Source organism: Ambystoma mexicanum, chromosome 1p, assembly GCF_040938575.1.
Source record: "Ambystoma mexicanum isolate Mex_15411 chromosome 1p, UKY_AmexF1_1, whole genome shotgun sequence".
Classification (NCBI taxonomy): domain Eukaryota; kingdom Metazoa; phylum Chordata; class Amphibia; order Caudata; family Ambystomatidae; genus Ambystoma; species Ambystoma mexicanum.
In genome coordinates this window covers 21405085-21422467 of record NC_090921.1, presented here as the reverse complement: position 1 = coordinate 21422467, position 17383 = coordinate 21405085, and the positions used below count along the sequence as shown (strand labels likewise).

General features: G+C 46.9%; 1 protein-coding gene across 1 annotated transcript in view; it reads right to left on the bottom strand.

Moving 5' to 3' along the window:
• Positions 1-9474: 9474 nt before the first annotated feature.
• The window catches only part of LOC138564198 (zinc finger protein ZFP2-like), a 110332-nt gene continuing 102423 nt past the window's right edge, over positions 9475-17383 (bottom strand). Inside the window, exon 3 of the mRNA XM_069642891.1 lies at positions 9475-15523. Coding sequence (XP_069498992.1) covers positions 14295-15523 — 1229 coding nt within the window. The 3' untranslated portion in view covers positions 9475-14294. The remainder of the gene's footprint in view (positions 15524-17383) is intronic.

Genomic DNA, 17383 nt, shown 5'->3' with positions numbered 1-17383 from the left:
AGCTTATACTTCCCCCTGTTGCACGGAATAAAAATCCACCTGCAAAGCAACCTACTACAATAAAAGTCCGAAATGAACATGCTATAGCTTTAATTCTTGGATGTCGTCCGCCCCCTTAGCCACAATATCTTCTGAACCGACATAGTATTCTTGAATTGTTCTCAGATATTCCACTGTTGGAAGATATTGGCGCGGCAGACATAGAACAAGTTGAATTTCTTAATGAAGACTCTTTGAGTACGGTTTGCTTATGGCTGAGCTCTCGAGTTGTTAGAAATCTCATTTGGGAGGCTAAAGATCAGCTTGTAGCGATGGGGTTCTTAATCCTGTTGGATCCGCCAAGCTCCCACAATGAACAAGCTCCGTTAGGCTAGCCGATTGAAACCGTTGCAAAAGAACCTGGTAAAGTAACAGAAGTGATGACCTCCAAATGCTGCTGTAATTGTGATCCCAGAAGTTAACTAGCGTGCAAAATTGATAAAGAACGCCTTATATCCCTTGTATCTTGGAACACTCTGGGTTTTCATCATCTACTCAACAATAAGACAGATATACTAAGTAACTTTGATTTGATTCTATTACAAGAATCTTGGTTGACTAGAGAACCTTCTTGGGATAATCATGCGTTGCACTTTTCCCCAGCTTTGAAGGGAGACAAAGGTCGACCCATGTCCGGTCTTTTGACTGGCTCTAAATTGAGTTCCAAAGTAAATATCATTTTTACACATGCCCCAAATTCATATGTTCAATTTTCTGTCATTGCAATTCATACAATTTTGTACGCAGTAGTTAATTTATACTGGAATCCCAAAGGCATTGATGAGCGGAGGTTTCTAGTCGATGTGTCTACTTCGTTGGATTATATTGTACTTGTTCCCGAAATTCATCATACGATTGTGGCTGGTGATTTAAACATTCATTGCCTCTTTCAAAATAATAATCTGGACATCTCAAGACGCACAATGTGGCAACAATTTATGGCCTCTAGAGGATTTTGTATGTTGATGTGAGGTGGAAGCAGTGGCAGCTGCCCTGGATACTGGGAGAAAGGAGGGGGTTGCGGAAGGGGCCCGTCAAGTGCTGGCCATCAATGAAAAGAGACAGACTACAGAATGCCCCACGGAATACTACATCAGGGAGGGGGCACACAGATGGGAAAGGAAAGGATAAAGACTACAGATCCCAGAATGCCCCACGAAATACTGCATCAGGGGGGAGGCACACCGATGGGTAAAGAAAGGAAAAAGAGGAAAGGGAGAACCGGGTTTCCTTATGTTAGAACTGCCCGAACACAAGCAAAGTACAGGGTTAACCCACAGTGGACGGAGCAGGGAGGAGGTTGGGAATCAGAATCAGGTGTGTTAAAACCGTTGCTGAGAACACATGGGGCTGATTACGGGGGAGGGGCCGGGCAGGGGTTAAATGCAACTCCAAGAGACTCAGGATGCATCGTATCTTGCAGGAGCAGCGCGTGGCGAGAGACGCCGCACCCAAGTGGAGTGAGACCAGCCAATAACACGAGTGGGCTTACTAGTAATAAGCGGAAAGCCCACAGACTGACGCCGTACCTGGTCCAAGGCGCAAGACATTCCAGTGGAGAGAAACGGCCGCCAAAGAAGAAGGATTCGGAGGGGTGAAGTGTATATTATTGCCATTTGTTATTTTCGTTTTCATGGCCAGCAGACAGGTTTGAAGGGTGAAAGCCTGTAATCGCATGGCTGTTGCAAAGACTATTTTGGAGCTAATTAAGCCCAGCAGTGGAAGGTACAAGTAAAGCAAGGCACAACGCCTTTGCCTACGAGGTGAAAGGAACCGTCCTCAGTTGGCTGAAGTTATTGATCTGTGACCCGTATTTATTGTGCAATAAACCGCTGTGAAAGGAAAACTTTGTTTGTCTCCAGCTGACTACTTAACAGTGGTGGCAGGGGTGGGATTCCAGAGGAACGCAAAATCACCAGCAGCATGGAAGCCGTGTAAAAAGCACTGGCTGAAGGCCAACAGCAACTGCAGCAGTTGGTGCAAGTTCAAGGGCATCAGGCGCAGGCAGACCGGCAGGCCCTACAACAGGCTCTACAAGTGCAAACAGCAGCTCAAGAACAGGGAAGAGAAGCAATGAGGATTCTGGGTGAATCAATGGCTAACCAACGGGCACATCCAGCCATTCCCCCTACCATACTTCAAAAATACCAGGCAGGGGATGACCTTAGTTATTTCTTTGTAAACTTTGAAAGAATAGCCCGAGCAGCACAATGGCCACAGGACAGATGGGCTTTCTTTTTGGCTCCCCTGCTTACTGGAGTAATGCAGGGAGCCTATCGGGCTGCCAATCCCACAGGGGACACCCCATATGTGGACATCAAGAAATCAGTGTTGGAAAGGCTGGGGATGGATGAGGAGTCCTATAGGCTCCAGTTTCGTGAAACCAAACTGAAACCCGGAGAGAGCCCCAGGCAACTGTTCTACCGCGTACAGGATTTAGCGGAAAAATGGCTACAACCCAACACAGCCACGATTGGACAGATTAAGGAAAAGGTAATGTTGGAGCAATTCATTGACACCCTGCCTAGTCCCATCCAAAGGTGGGTAAGGCAACATCACCACCTTACTCTGTCGGAAGCCATAGATGTGGCCACCGCCTATCAAAAAGCCGGAACACCCCACACATTCACAACACCACCAGCGAGGCCCCCCAACGAAACTCCTATTATGCGCAGCAATTACAGGGGAGCAATCCAAGAACCCAGGAATAGGCCAGACCCTAAGCCCAACAACGGAACCAGTGTCCTAAAGGGACAGGCACCCCAATGCTTCAAATGTGGGGAATGGGGCCATATAGCCCGGTTCTGTGCCAGAAAAACCAAGGCAGAACCAATGGACATTGGAACGCTACAAGCTCCAGGATATCGGAAGAAACTGCCCTATGTGATAGAGGTAACGGTGGATGGACATCCCCAACAAGCCATGATGGACAGCGGTAGCAGACAGACAGGCATACAACCGCATGTGAGTGAGCAAGACCCAGGAAAGGTGAGAACCATTGACATTAAATGTGTGCATGGGGACGTAAAAAGATATCCTACGAAAGACATTGGCCCTCATTACGACCTTGGCGGAAAGGGGTTTACGCCGGCGTAAACCATGGCGTACCTTTCCGCCCGACTACGACTTCCCGTAGCGCCATGGTGATTTTTACGCCTGCTTTTTCCAGGCGGAAAAATCCATGGCACTACGGGACTTGTCGTTAATTACGCCACCGTAATTAACGCCTTCCCCACTCCCATTATACCCTATGGGGCAAAAATGGGAATGGGGAAGGGTAAATGGGGATTGGGGACTTACCGCCCCGCCAAGGTCGGAATGGGGCGGTAAGTCCGCCAACCCCCATGGCGGAGTTGGCAGCTTTGCGCCATGGACCATGGTGCAAATTGCACCATGGTTCTCCGCCAGGGTCGTAATGAGGCCCATTGTGTTGGGGCTACAGGGACAAGAGATACCAGTTAAAGTAGCAATTATTCCTGCCATACCAGCCCCGGTACTAATAGGGACAGATATTCCAGAATTCGATAAATGGTTAAAGGAAGCTCCATTTGCCAAAACAGAGATCGGGGTACCAGCAAGAAGGGGGAAACTCACAAAAAGCCAGAGAAAGAATATGGAAGAGAACAGGGGCAAAGGAATGGAAATTGCCCTCATAGACTGGCGAGTGGGAGACCATCTTACCTCATTCCGGACCGAAACCGGACTGGATGAAACCCTAAAAAGGGCCAGGGAGCAAGCCCAAGCAATGAGAGGGACCCCAGTTACTACTCCATACTTCAAGGAAAACCAAGGGCTAATATATAGAGTGACCAGAGGTTCCCATAATCAGGAGAGGGAGCAATTGCTGGTTCCCCAGTCATACCGGAAAACTCTAATTCAACTGTCCCATGATCACACAACAGGGGGGCACTTAGCGGAAAACATGACGGTGAAAAGGGTGTCGCAGAATTTCTACTGGCCTGGAGTGTATGCGGAAATAGCCAGATATTGTCAAGAGTGTGCCATATGTCAAAAAACTAGTCATCATATACCGGCTAGAGCACCTCTACAAAGAATGCCTCTGATTAGGGAACCCTTCCAGAGAATAGGAATGGACATTGTAGGGCCACCAGTAGAGGGTTCCGGTTCCTCTTAGTGATTGTGGACTATGCCACTCGCTATCCCAAAGCTTTCCCTTTAAGGGGAATCTCAGCAAGACAGGTATGCGATGTGCTTATGCCGTTCTTTGCTCGAGTGGGAATTCCCCTTGAGATAGTGACAGACCAGGGGAGTAACTTCATGTCAGTGGTTATGAAGGAGGTGTGTAAGACCTTAGGAATTCAACACTTGAAAACCTCAGTGTACCATCCCCAAACGGATGGGTTGGTGGAATGATATAACAAAACTATTAAACAGATGATAAGAAGAGCCACCAGCCCCACAGGGTTGGGATGGGATCGGGTTCTACCTTGGGTGTTGATGGTACTAAGGGATACCCCGCAATCCTCAACCGGATACTCCCCTTTTGAATTGTTATTCAGGAGACAGCACAAGTCCATACTGGGTTTACTAAAAGACACCTGCGAACAACAGGGGGAAACCTCACTCACCGACTATGTTAATGACCTAAAAGAACATCTAGGTAAACTGAGAGACTTTGCTCAAGAAAACCTGGGGAGGGCCCAAGACAGACAAGATAAGTATTATGATCAAGGGAGCCGACCTCGAACTTTGAAGGTAGGGGATAAGGTATTGGTTTTACTGCCTACCCACACGAACAAAATGTTGGCTCAGTGGAAGGGCCCGTATCAGATAACAAAAACATTGGGACCTGTAAACTATGAGGTGGAACAACCCGAACGGAAAAATTGATTTCAGAATTATCACATTAACTTGCTCAAGCTGTGGAAAGAAGGAAAACTGGCCATATTATGTGCAACACTCTCAGATATGTCAGTCTCAGAGCAAATGGTCCCTAATAGCCATAGTAGTCTTCAAGATGTGGAAATGGGGGAACAGTTGAGTGAATCCCAAAAGACCGAATTATTGGATACCTTGAAACAGGTGGCCGAGATTTTTTCAGGAATACCAGGAAGAACACATATGGCTACCCACTCTATACCCACGGAAGAAGGGAAAATTGTAAGGCTCATGCCTTACCGAATTACGGAGTCACAACGTGGGGAAATGGCCAAGGAAATAGATAACATGCTCGAATTGGGGACCATTGTGCCATCTAAAAGCGCATGTTGCTCGCCAGTCGTCCTAGTACCTAAACCTGATGGTACTACCAGGTTCTGTATGGACTTTAGGCAGTTGAACGCAATATCCCACTATGAAGCCTACCCGATGCCCAGAATTGATGAACTGATAGAAAAACTGGGTTCAGCCTCATTCCTGAGCACCCTGGATTTAACCAAAGGGTATTGGCAGATCCCCCTCAACCAAACAGACCAGGAGAAAACCGCCTTTTCGACACCTCAAGGCTTGTTTCAGTTCACTGTCCTATCCTTTGGTTTGCATGGGGCACCGGCCACATTCCAGGCATTAACGGATAAAATCTTGAGACCACACGAAGAATATGCCGCGGCTTACTTGGATGACATAGTGATCTTCAGCCATACGTGGAACAAACACCTGGCACATTTGACCCAAGTGATACAATCATTAAAAGAGGCCGGTCTGCACATTAACCCAAAAAAGACTAAACTGTCAGCACACACAACCAAATACTTGGGGTATGCAGTGGGGGGAGGGGTGATAACCCCCCTTTTGGACAAGATTCGAGCCCTACAGAAGCTTAGGCCTCCCGAAACTAGGATAGAAATTCGAGCCTTCTTGGGGTTTGTGGGGTATTATAGGAGATTCTTGCCACACTTCTCTACCATAGCTGCACCGCTTACAGATGCGCTGAAAACCAGCCGTCCCCTACAGATCACCTCGGAGGCAGTGCAAGCATTTCAGACGCTGATCCGGATGATTTCCACAAAACCTGTTCTCCATTGGCCTGACTTTTCAAAGGAATTCTATTTGCAGGCGGATGCCTCGGGATGTGGTTTAGGAGCAGTGCTGTCCCAGGGGACGGAGCAAAACCTTTGCCCAATAGCCTTCATCAGTAGGAAGTTACTTCCACACGAGATTCCGTACTCAACGCTGGAGAAGGAATGCCTGGCCATAAAATGGGCTGTGGAGTCTCTCCGATATTACCTACTGGGTAGACGGTTTACCATTTTTACCGATCATGCACCCCTAAAATGGTTGGCTACACAAAAAGACTCAAACCATAGAGTTCTGAGATGGTTTTTGACGCTACAGCCTTACCAGTTTGTGACTGTGCATAAACTGGGAAAATATCAGATGGTGGCTGATTACTTGTCACGTGCCATGGACCTGCCCGAACGGCATGGGTCCTTGGGGGAAGTATGTGAGGTGGAAGCAGTGGCAGCCGCCCTGGATACTGGGAGAAAGGAGGGGGTTGCGGAAGGGGCCCGTCAAGTGCTGGCCATCAATGACAAGAGACAGACTACAGATCCCAGAATGCCCCACGGAATACTACATCAGGGAGGGGGCACACAGATGGGAAAGGAAAGGATAAAGACTACAGATCCCAGAATGCCCCACGAAATACTGCATCAAGGGGGGAGGCACACCGATGGGTAAAGAAAGGAGAAAGAGGAAAGGGAGAACTGGGTTTCCTTATGTTAGAACCGCCCGAACACAAGCACAGTACAGGGTTAACCCACAGTGGACGGAGCAGGGAGGAGGTGGGGAATCAGAATCAGGTGTGTTAAAACTGTTGCTGAGAACACATGGGGCTGATTACGGGGGAGGGGCCGGGCAGGGGTTAGATGCAACTCCAAGAGACTCAGGAGGCGTCTTATCTTGCAGGAGCAGCGCGTGGCGAGAGACGCCGCACCCGAGTGGAGTGAGACCAGCCAAGAATACGAGTGGGCTTACTAGTAATAAGCGGAAAGCCCACAGATTGACGCAGTACCTGGTCCAAGGCTCAAGACATTCCAGTGGAGAGAAACGGCCGCCAAAGAAGAAGGATTCGGAGGGGTGAAGTGTATATTATTGCCATTTGTTATTTTCGTTTTCATGGCCGGCAGACAGGTTTGAAGGGTGAAAGCCTGTAATCGCCTGGCTGTTGCAAAGACTATTTTGGAACTAATTAAGCCCAGCAGCGGAAGTTACAAGTAAAGCAAGGCACAACGCCTGTGCCTACGAGGTGAAAGGAACCGTCCTCAGTTGGCTGAAGTTATTGATCTGTGACCAGTATTTGTTGTGCAATAAACCGTTGTGAAAGGAAAACCTTGTTTGTCTCCAGCTGACTACTTAACAGTTGAATGGGAGTAATCTTGATAATAGCGATTCAAAACATACCTGGCAACAGGGGTCCCTAAGAGCCACCATTGTCAGGGTGCAGGGGGTTGTCAGAGGGAGTCAGGGCGCAGAAAGAATCCAGGACGCAGAAGAACCAGCCCTAAAAACTAAACAACCCCAAAGGAACAGCTTCCTGCCTTATAGAAGGCTTCTCTGTCCCTTTTGCAGGCAACAGGCTCAACGGACCACAATTCCCAGCAGCCTCCGGGCCGGGAACTACTTTTCCACTCCCAGGTTGGGAGGGGCTCGCGCATGCGCGAAGAACGAAGGCCCGGGGCTTGTGCTAAAGCTCCCGACCGGAACGGATGCATCCAGCAGAGCTCCTGCCGACGGGGATCACGCGAGGGGCCACACCCCAAGGAACCAGCATTCCGGCCCCTCGCATAACACAGATAAGTGCAGTGACATTGTAGCGAACGAATTAGAAGCACAGCCACGGGGGGAGAGTACGGAACCAACCAGGAAACATTGGGATTCCGCTGAGGGGCTCGCGCAGGGGGCACCGCCCAACCATACTTATGTCCCCTGCTAGGGGCAAAAGCAAGCGCTTGTACCAGTATTAACCAACGCTGCTTATGGCGACCTTGACCCATCACGACTAACGCGCGCAGCGCTTGTGTAAAAACTCATTGTCAAGCACGTGCAGCAAACTTTGGCAGCATGGAGAGCACTTCCTGATCACAGCCACGTGCCGCAAACTTTGGCAGAACGGGGTGTCTAACAGTTGGACCGCGTGCGGCAAACTTTGGCGGCACAATCGATCTCATTTCCCTTAAGCCACATGCGGCAAACTTGGGCCGCATGTTCTGAACTCACTCCCAATGATTGGGTATTGTTGAGCTCTGCGAGTAGGCGTACCTTAGTGTGCATGTGCATGCACCAGCACTAACCCAACCCTCACTGTGGATTGAGTGGAAGTTGTATTACCCCTATGTGAGTTAACACAGGTCACTAATACTGAAACTCTTTTGCAGCATTTGAACTGCTCCGAGCTCCGGACCTGAGAGTGCGCAGGCAGGAGGCCAGCACTCAACCACAGAGCTATGTGCCTTTTGAATTTACAAAGTAATGTTAAACACAGAGTGTGTGTCTGGGGAGTGTTAGTGCTTTTGTTATTGTCATTTTCTCCCTTGTGTTCCCTTGCCTGTCCACATCCCCTCTCCTAACCCTTGCTCCGGTTACCCTCTGTTCGAGACCTATCCAACCAACGAGACCCTAACCCTCTTTCCCTGCTGGGGTCTCGGCGCCCTGTGTAAGCCTTGCCTTACAGGTGCCCAGACCGCAGTGGGGGTGGTTGGTTCGCGCCACCCCTGCACCTGGACTTTGGAGCCGTGACAACCATTGATTATATATATGTCGATGACAAATTGCTTTCCAAAATTAAATCTTTTATCATCAAGCCCCATCCAGGCAGTGACCATCGAATGCTTATTCTTGAATGGTTAGCTCCAGTGGCTCCATTTAACCCGTGCCAGCGAGTTCTAAAAGATACTATGTTTGTTAACAACCGCCTAAATCGCATAAATTGGATTGAAACAAAACTGAATGAATTTAACAAATCTTTGCAAGCTGCGTTTTTCCATTCGCGAACAAAAAATCTGGCGATGGGTATACCTTATTACGACCTTATGCAATGTTTTGTTGACAGAGGTTCAAGTAAATGCTGATTTTTGGGAACGAACCATACGTTTAATGAGGAGGCTAAAAACAGAAAAAATGTTTTTCGCTCACAAAAACGGGAAGCCATGAAGCTACCTTTGACCAGTAGAGTGACAGCTTTGACTAAAGCCAAAACAGCATATAGAAATTGGCGTCGCTGGCATTGCACTATACTGCTTCAACAGGATGGTGAGTCAATGTAAAAAGCTACTTGTGATCATAACACGGCTCAAATTTGGAAGGTCCTGAACAATGCTTTAACTCTCCCTCAGACTATGACTCAAATACATATTGTTTTGGAAGCTGACTGAATTAGCCATTAAACTAAAATGTATGCTCTTCCATCAGATGTAGGGGCAGATTCTGAAGTTGGCACGGATAGTCCCTTTCATATTAATATCTCGAAGACTGATATACTGTATTATTTTATTAATAAAATAAGTCACTCAAGGGCGCCTGGCCCGGATGGCCTTTCCAATAAACTCTTTAAACAGATCCTGAAATATGGTCATCAATACTCTATCAAATTTTTGAACAAATCAACATTACTCAAAATATACCCACATCGTGGAAACACTTGTTAATAGTCCCTATCCATAACAATGACGATCAGTGTCTTCCTGAAAATTATAGACCCATTGCCTTATTGGATGCCCCCGGAAAACTTTATAGTCGTATTATACTACAAGAATTAAACTTGTGGACGATCCAAGAGTGTAAAAGAGACCCCTTTTAATCGGGTTTCGTGGCGGGGCTGGGATCCTCTGTAAATGTAATCACCTTAAACATGCTAAAGTCCAAATACCTTGACATCAGTCAACCGCTCTACATGGCTTTTGTAGACTTCCGTATAGCGTTTGATTTGGTTGATCGAGCTTTATTATTTCACAAATTACAAAAATACGGTTGCCCTTCTTCGCTTCTAACTGTGATCAAAAAACTTCATACAAATACCAGTATCCAAGTCAGACTTTCACTTGATGGCCTATTATCAGCTGATATTAAGACCTTAAGAGGATTAAAACAAGGGTGTATATTGGCATCAACCTTATTTAATCTCTTTTTGTTAGATATAGGTGTATCCTTTGAAGATGCCTTGTCAGATGCTCCGAAATTAGGTTCACAAAAGATCACATGGCTTTTGTATGCCGATGATCTTGTGTTACTGTCACAGACACCGAAAGGTCTGCAAGAATTGCTGAACAAACTAGTTGATTATGTCACCAAGAATAACCTGACCGTCAATGTGGACAAAACTCAAGTAGTGATGTGTCAAAGAAAGCAGTACTCTAAAATGGCAAATTATCAGTGGTTCCTGCAGACCACTCCATTAAAGGTGGTGTCACATTATAAATATTTGGGCCTCCCGTTTACGGGGTCGGTGTAAAATCTGATTTTTGACGATATCTTAAAAGCCAAAACAATGACATTGATATCTCAAGCCAAGATCATGTTGCATACGTATGGTAAATTTACTTCAGCACATATTGTGACCTTCTCCACGCAGAAAGTTGTCCCTATTCTCTCTTATGGTGCGGATACCCTACTGCCAAGACCGAGACAATTTTGGGACTGCATGGAAGGAAGGTTCTGGAAGGCAGTCTTTTGTCTGCCTATTTGTACTCCTATGTGGTTCTTTAGATATGAATTTGGGTTTGAGTTCTACGTTTGGGCAAGTACTTGGGAAGATGTGCAATCTATATCGCAAACTTTTACTAGGAATGCAGTCAACAAACATTTTAGGCGCAGTTGCGGCTTATATTTGTTCGCTGAAAGATGAGTTTCCAAAAAAATGGGTCACAACCGTTCAGAATGCTCTTGTTGATGCTGGTATATCAATTGATTTACTCCTTACTAACCCTGAAAAAGCCAAAACACAACTCCACCGTTATGAGTGGATTGTAACACAACAGATTTGTGCAGGTTATGTAGATTTTGATTTAAATTTGTTTCCTCACAAGAAATTCAGACAAATGGGTTACTATCTTTTAAAATGTCCTTCTGCTCCTGTCCATTCTGAAATGCTGAGATTACGTCTGAATTTGTGCCTGACAAATCAAATTCTTGCCAGACGAGGTATAATCCTTCAAAATCAAGCTTTCTGTTGAATTTGTAAAAATCTAAGGCAGTTAGAGACTTTATCTCATTTGATAGTTGAATGCCCGGCCCTTAATGGTTTACGAGAACAGTACTTTCGAAATTTAATGCAATTTTCATTTATGAGCTCGTCCTATGAAATTTGGAGCTCCCTAATCACGAGCAATAGAACTGTTATACATATTGCGTTAACTCAATTCATAAAAACAAATGTACCTTGTGTCCAGTGCGTTGAGCAAAAGTGAGACCCTTCAATCCTGTTAGTGCTTTGTAATAGATTTTGTCCAATATAATAATAATTTTTAAATAGTTTTTTATGAAACAAATTGGTTCTTTTACTAAAATTCTGTGTTTGTGTAAATGAAGTCTTAATTTATGTTATATGTTGTAATAGTGATTTTGTATGGATCGATATTTTAGAACGATATAGTGCAATGTTTATCAATTATTTGTTTTTATTATGTTGTATCTGCTTGTATCATGTCAGAACTAAAAATGTAATTTTGAAAGGTTGAATTCTTCAGCCAAATCAAATAAAAAAAAAAAATTTTAAAAAAAGAAATGTCCAAATGTGAGAGGAGAAGGAGAGAGTGGAGCCTCCCTTGGCACAGGGCCAAGGGAGGCTGGCCATTCTGAAAGTGGGAAGGCGGGAGCAGGGGCCCCAATGCAAACGATTTCAGTTTTACTGGCGTTAAGGGAAAGGTCATTTGCAACACACCATCACAGAGTAGCGGACAGACAGTCAGATATGAGCGAGGAGGAGGCGACTGAGGGTAGCCTGAAAGATAGTTGCATGTCATCCGCGTAGCACTGGAAGTTAGGGGTGAAAGTGGCAGGTGTCATAAAGCAAGCAGGCATATAGACGTTGAAGAATCAGGGGGATAGGTTAGATCCCTGGGGAATGCCACAGGTTGAGAGAGCAATAGAACGCCACAGGGTGAGAGAGCGAAAGTCTAGTGAAAGGCTCTGAGTTCCACCTGGGATGGGCAGTTGGAGAGAAAGGAGTTTAACCATGCCAGAGCCTGAACTGTGATTCCCAGGGTGTCACAGAGACGTGCGATCAGGATGTTGTGGTTAACCGTGTTGAAGGCAGAGGAGAGGTCAAGGAGACAGAGGGAGTGTTAGTGTCATGTTTTGAGAGCAGGTCTTCACGGGTGTTCAGAAGAGCAGTTTCTGTGCCTCTGGATGCTCTATAGCCAGACCGATGGTTGTGGAAGCACCCAATAGATTCCGTTTGGCGGGTGAGCTGAGAGATATCCAACTTCTCCAGGAGTTTGCCCAGAAAATGAGTGATAGAGATAGGGCAGTAGTTTGCTGAAATTGAGGGGTTAGCAGAGGGTTTCTTGGGAAAACTCCAGTGGAAAAGGAGAGATTGCAAAGATCAGCCAAGGCTGGGGCGAGGGAGTCACTGTTGTCCTTAATGGCTTTGGAGGGGCAGGGGTCCACCTGTTTGGATGAAGTCTTTATAGGCCGGACATGTCTGGCAACCTCATCGGGTGAGAGAGAAAAGAGGGGAAGTAGAGGGGGGCGTCAAGAGAGGCTCCAATGTTGGTGTATGCTGTGGTGTGGAAGGGAGGGAGGAACGGATGTCTTGGGTTTTTGTGATGAAGTGTGCAGACAGGGCCGAGCAAAGGTCCTGAGTGGGTGTGAAGGATTGGCCAGTTCCTTACAGACTTTGAAAAGTTTGGCCGTGTTGCTTGATGCCGCAGAGATGCAGGCTTGAATAAAGGCTCTTTTCTTGGAGCGGATGCAGATTCGATATTGCCTTTGAAGGCAGTGAGCAGGCCCGTTTGTCAGAGGGTCCGCCAGACGAATTCTATTTCCACTCAGCTGAGCTGCACTTACGTTTAGGGCAGCCACATCGGGTGTCGTACCAAGAGTTTCACTTTTTGGGAGGATTCAGTCCGATCCTCATGACAGGGGTAAGAGCATCAAAAGTGTTGCAGATAGAGACACTGAGGTTAGCCGCAGGAAGGGGAGGAGGAGAGTAGGTGGAGGCAAAGGCTGCCACTGTTACTAATCTCATGGGTTAGGAGCCAAGGCCGACAGGGAAGCAAGGACAGTGCGCCTGTGCAGAGGAGGAGGTAGGCACCGTGCGCAAGGGAGCCTGTACAATGGAGGAGGAAGGCAGAGTGGGCAAGTGAACCAATGCAGAGAAGGAGAAAGCCACAGTGGGCAATGGAGCCAGTGCAGAGGAGGAGGAGGGCACAGAAGGTAAGGGGGCCCGTGCAGAGGAGGAGGAAGGCACAGAAGGCAAGGTAGCCTGGACGGAGGGAGAGGTGAGGTTAGAGAGGGAGGAGCCTGTCAAAGACAAGAAAGTTGGGTTGAGGACCCTGAACCATGATGGTTCCATTGAAATATACATTAATGATGACTCTGGAAATGGCGAAGAGGTCGAGGAGAACCTCCCAGCGGGTTCCACCATTAATGGGAGAAGAGGCGATAGGAGAGAGAAAGCCGACCATGTAGTGAGTCCAAAGGTCTACTGTGTTAACGAAAAAGAGGATGTCTGTGAGAGTCTCTCTGGCGAAAGCCGTGATATAGGTGTCTGCAATAGGAAGGCCTGGGTTGGAGCCCGGTATGTCCTTCTTAAGGTTCTTCCGGACAGATTTAGTGATAGAAGAAGGATTGGAGATAGCAAAGCAGTTAGAGAATATAGGAAAGAAAGATCGCAACAGTTAGCTACAGTGGTGGGGAGGACATTTACCAGTCTGAAGTACTGAGGCACACGGAGGAAGAGGGGTTGGGGGTACAAGGGAGGGGAGGGAGACGGATGGTACTGCACACAGCTAATGAAAACACAAGGCAGCCACTGGGCACACGTAAATCCGATTTTAGCAGGACAGAATGAAAACACAATGCAGCCACTGGGCACAGCTAAGTTTGATTTTAGCAGACAGGATGAGAACACAATGCAGCCAGTGGGCACAGCTAAGTTTGATTTTAGCAGGACAGAATGAAAACACAATGCAGCCACAGGGCACAGCTAAGTTTGATTTTAGCAGACAGGATGAGAACACAATGCAGCCAGTGGGCACAGCCAGTGGGCACAATTAAGCCACTGGCACAGGCAAGTTTGATTTTAGCAGGACAGGATGAGAACACAATGCAGCCACTGGGCACAGCTGCACAAGGATTTACATGTGTGGCTCCCCTGATACGTTCTCAGATGTGAGCGGTGAGCAAAGCTTTTCTCGCACTACATGTAGTTTCCCCCTTATGTGGGATATCTGATGTGCCCTCAGTTGTGCCGCCAGTGCAAAGCACTTATCACACTTTGTGCACTTGTAGCGCTTCCCTACAGAATGAATCCTTTGATGCGTTTTTAAGTAGGAGCTGTTAATGAAGCTTTTGTCACATTTTGTGCACTGGAATGGTCTCTCTCCTGTGTGGGATCTTTGATGTTGCCTTAGGCTTGCAGCTTGATTAAAGCACTTTTCACACTCCGTACATTTGTACGGCCTCTCCCCAGTATGAATCCTCTTATGCGTTTTCAGAGCCGAGAGGTCACTGAAACGCCTCCCGCACTCGGTGCACTCGTATGGCTTCTCCTTAGTGTGGACCCTTTGATGCCGCTGTAGGTCGGAGCTTCTTGAGAAGCGTCTCTCGCACTCTGTACACTGATACGGTCTCTCCCCAGTATGGATCCTGTGATGCATGCATAGACGGGACCATTTAGTGAAACTTTTCCCACACTCTGCACACTGATGTGGTTTCTCTCCAGAATGAAGCCTCTGATGCATTTTTAGATAGGAACTGCAAATGTAGCTTTTATCACACTCCGTACATTGGTATGGTCTCTCTCCTGTGTGTAGCCTCTGATGTTGCCTGAGACTTGCAGCCTGAGTAAAGTGCTTACCACACTCTGAGCACTCATAGGGCTTTACCCCAGTGTGCATCTTCTGATGACTTCTCAGACCTGAGGAGTCACTGAAGGTTTTCTTGCACTCTGTGCATTCGTAGGGCTTCTCCCCAGTATGGATCCTTAGATGCCTGCCCAAGTATGACTTGAGAGTGAAGTTTTTCCCACATTCTGTGCATTGATGGGGTTTCTCCCCAGTGTGAATCCTCTGATGCATGCACAGTCTTGACCAATAATTGAAGCGTTTCCCGCACTCAGCACACTGATGCGATTTTTCCCCAGTATGAACCATCTGGTGCTGGAGTAGGCCCGACCTGTGGGTGAAGGTTTTCTGGCATTCTGTACACTGGTGGAGCTTTCTCCCAGAATGGACCAACTGATGCTTGAACAGGCCTGATCTCCGAGTAAAGCTTTTCTTGCACTCTGTGCACTGGTTCAGTTCCGGCTCAGTCTGGAGCCTCTGCTGTACACCTGGGTCCTTGATGCCAGTACTGGCTGGATTCTCTGTTGAAAGAAGTAGAGGTTCCAGGTGTTACTTTATGCCATGACAGTGTAAAGGATACTATAACTCATGCAGAGAATACTTGTTACTGCTCCCCCTAAACAATATCCCTGAGAAACCTTTTTCTGCCTGCACCTGTATTTCGCAACCACTCCTCTCAACTACATAACATAGCATACCAAGGTTTGCCAGCTAGTAAGTGGTAGTCCTGTCACTGCTGCACATCAACCTTTAAGTATTGTCTATTTAACTGGTGTGCCCCCATTATGGGCGTTTATCCCTCTATCCAAGTATCCCAAATCTAAGTGTCACCCGAAAGACAACAAAAGGCACAGACCACAGCCACATCAGGCTCCGCTTAGCATCACCCATGCTCCAACCCAGATCCCAATCCCTGCGACCTCGCTATAGGGCCCAAACTCCCCTCCTCCCCCATGTCCACCTCCACTGACCCACCACCGCCACTCCCCAACTCCCCATGACCTTCTCTGGCCACCCCCACCAACCCCTCCTCCACTCCACCCACCCCATCACATCTCGTGCACCCTCATGAAGGCCGGGTCAGTCCCTAAAAAACAATGTAACATCTTTGGCCTTATCTTGGACAAAATCCCAGACATCCTTTTCATCACAGACACCTGATTGGCTGACGACTACAAACCCAAAGCACACAAGGCCCTCCCCCCACACCCCGGCTACAACCGGACTGTTCAGAATAGATCAGGAAGAGCTGGAGCACTGGCAGTCCTACACAAACAGCAATTTCCTCTGCTTATCCGAGACACCTTCTGCAGGGGATATGTAAATATGGGCACATGTATTCAGCACTATTAACCTGCATGAAAATACAACCTGCAAAAGCCCTCTAAAAACACACAGTAGAAAAGAGAAAACCAAATAAACAGCCAATTCAGTGAAGTGCATTACACGTAGGCCCAGCGAGAAATGATAGCTACATATTTACTCATTCCTACCAGATCTTTCATAGGCAAGCATACATGTGCTTTTAGCCCAGCATAGCAGCAGTTCACATCAGTTTGAGAAATGTAATGTTTGTATTTGATCATCATTATTTTACGTTTAGGTAAATGCAAGCATACGCAGACCAGAATTAAGTTAAAAACTTCTCGGCACATGAATTCCAAGATTTCAATAGACTGCAGAGCCAGCAGTTGAAGGCTGTGCACTGATAAGTTTCCGCAAGAAGGGAAGCAGTTCTCAGGAGCTTTAGCCTGCGGTTGTGAGTCATACAAAATGCAACATACAAAATGATACAGATTACAGAGGTTTAGGAACAAGACAATTGTACTCTGATGATCAAACTACGTAAGGTTTGCTGAAGTTCCCAGAGCCAAGTCCTAGAGAAAATAGCAACTTTAAACTCACTGAAGGTTACACTTGGCAGGAGGCCAGCATCTAAGAGATGGAAAAGCATGTTTAGAGATAGAATGAATGCAGCACAACTCTGGCAACTGTTCACTAAATAGAACATGCAGAGCTCTCTTTGGAGAGCACATGTTTAAGCAGAAACCATTATTCACAGCTCAGCCCTTTCTAAGAAGTAGTGAAAACACAGACATTTCCACATGAATGCCCCATTAATAAAAGGCACTTTGTGAAGCCGCACCACACATGAGCAATATTACTTATATCATAGCATTAACCAGGAGTCTGAGGTCAGTACAGTAATTCACATGTGAGTGCACTAGGAAAGAAAAAGCGAATTTTGTGACTATTTGCACAGCACAAACACATTGGCCCTCATTACGACCCTGGCGGAAAGCGACTGACCGGAGCGCCACAGCGTAAATAGCGTTTCCGCCATTGCACGAAGGAGCAAAGTGCGGCCCATTCCGACCCAT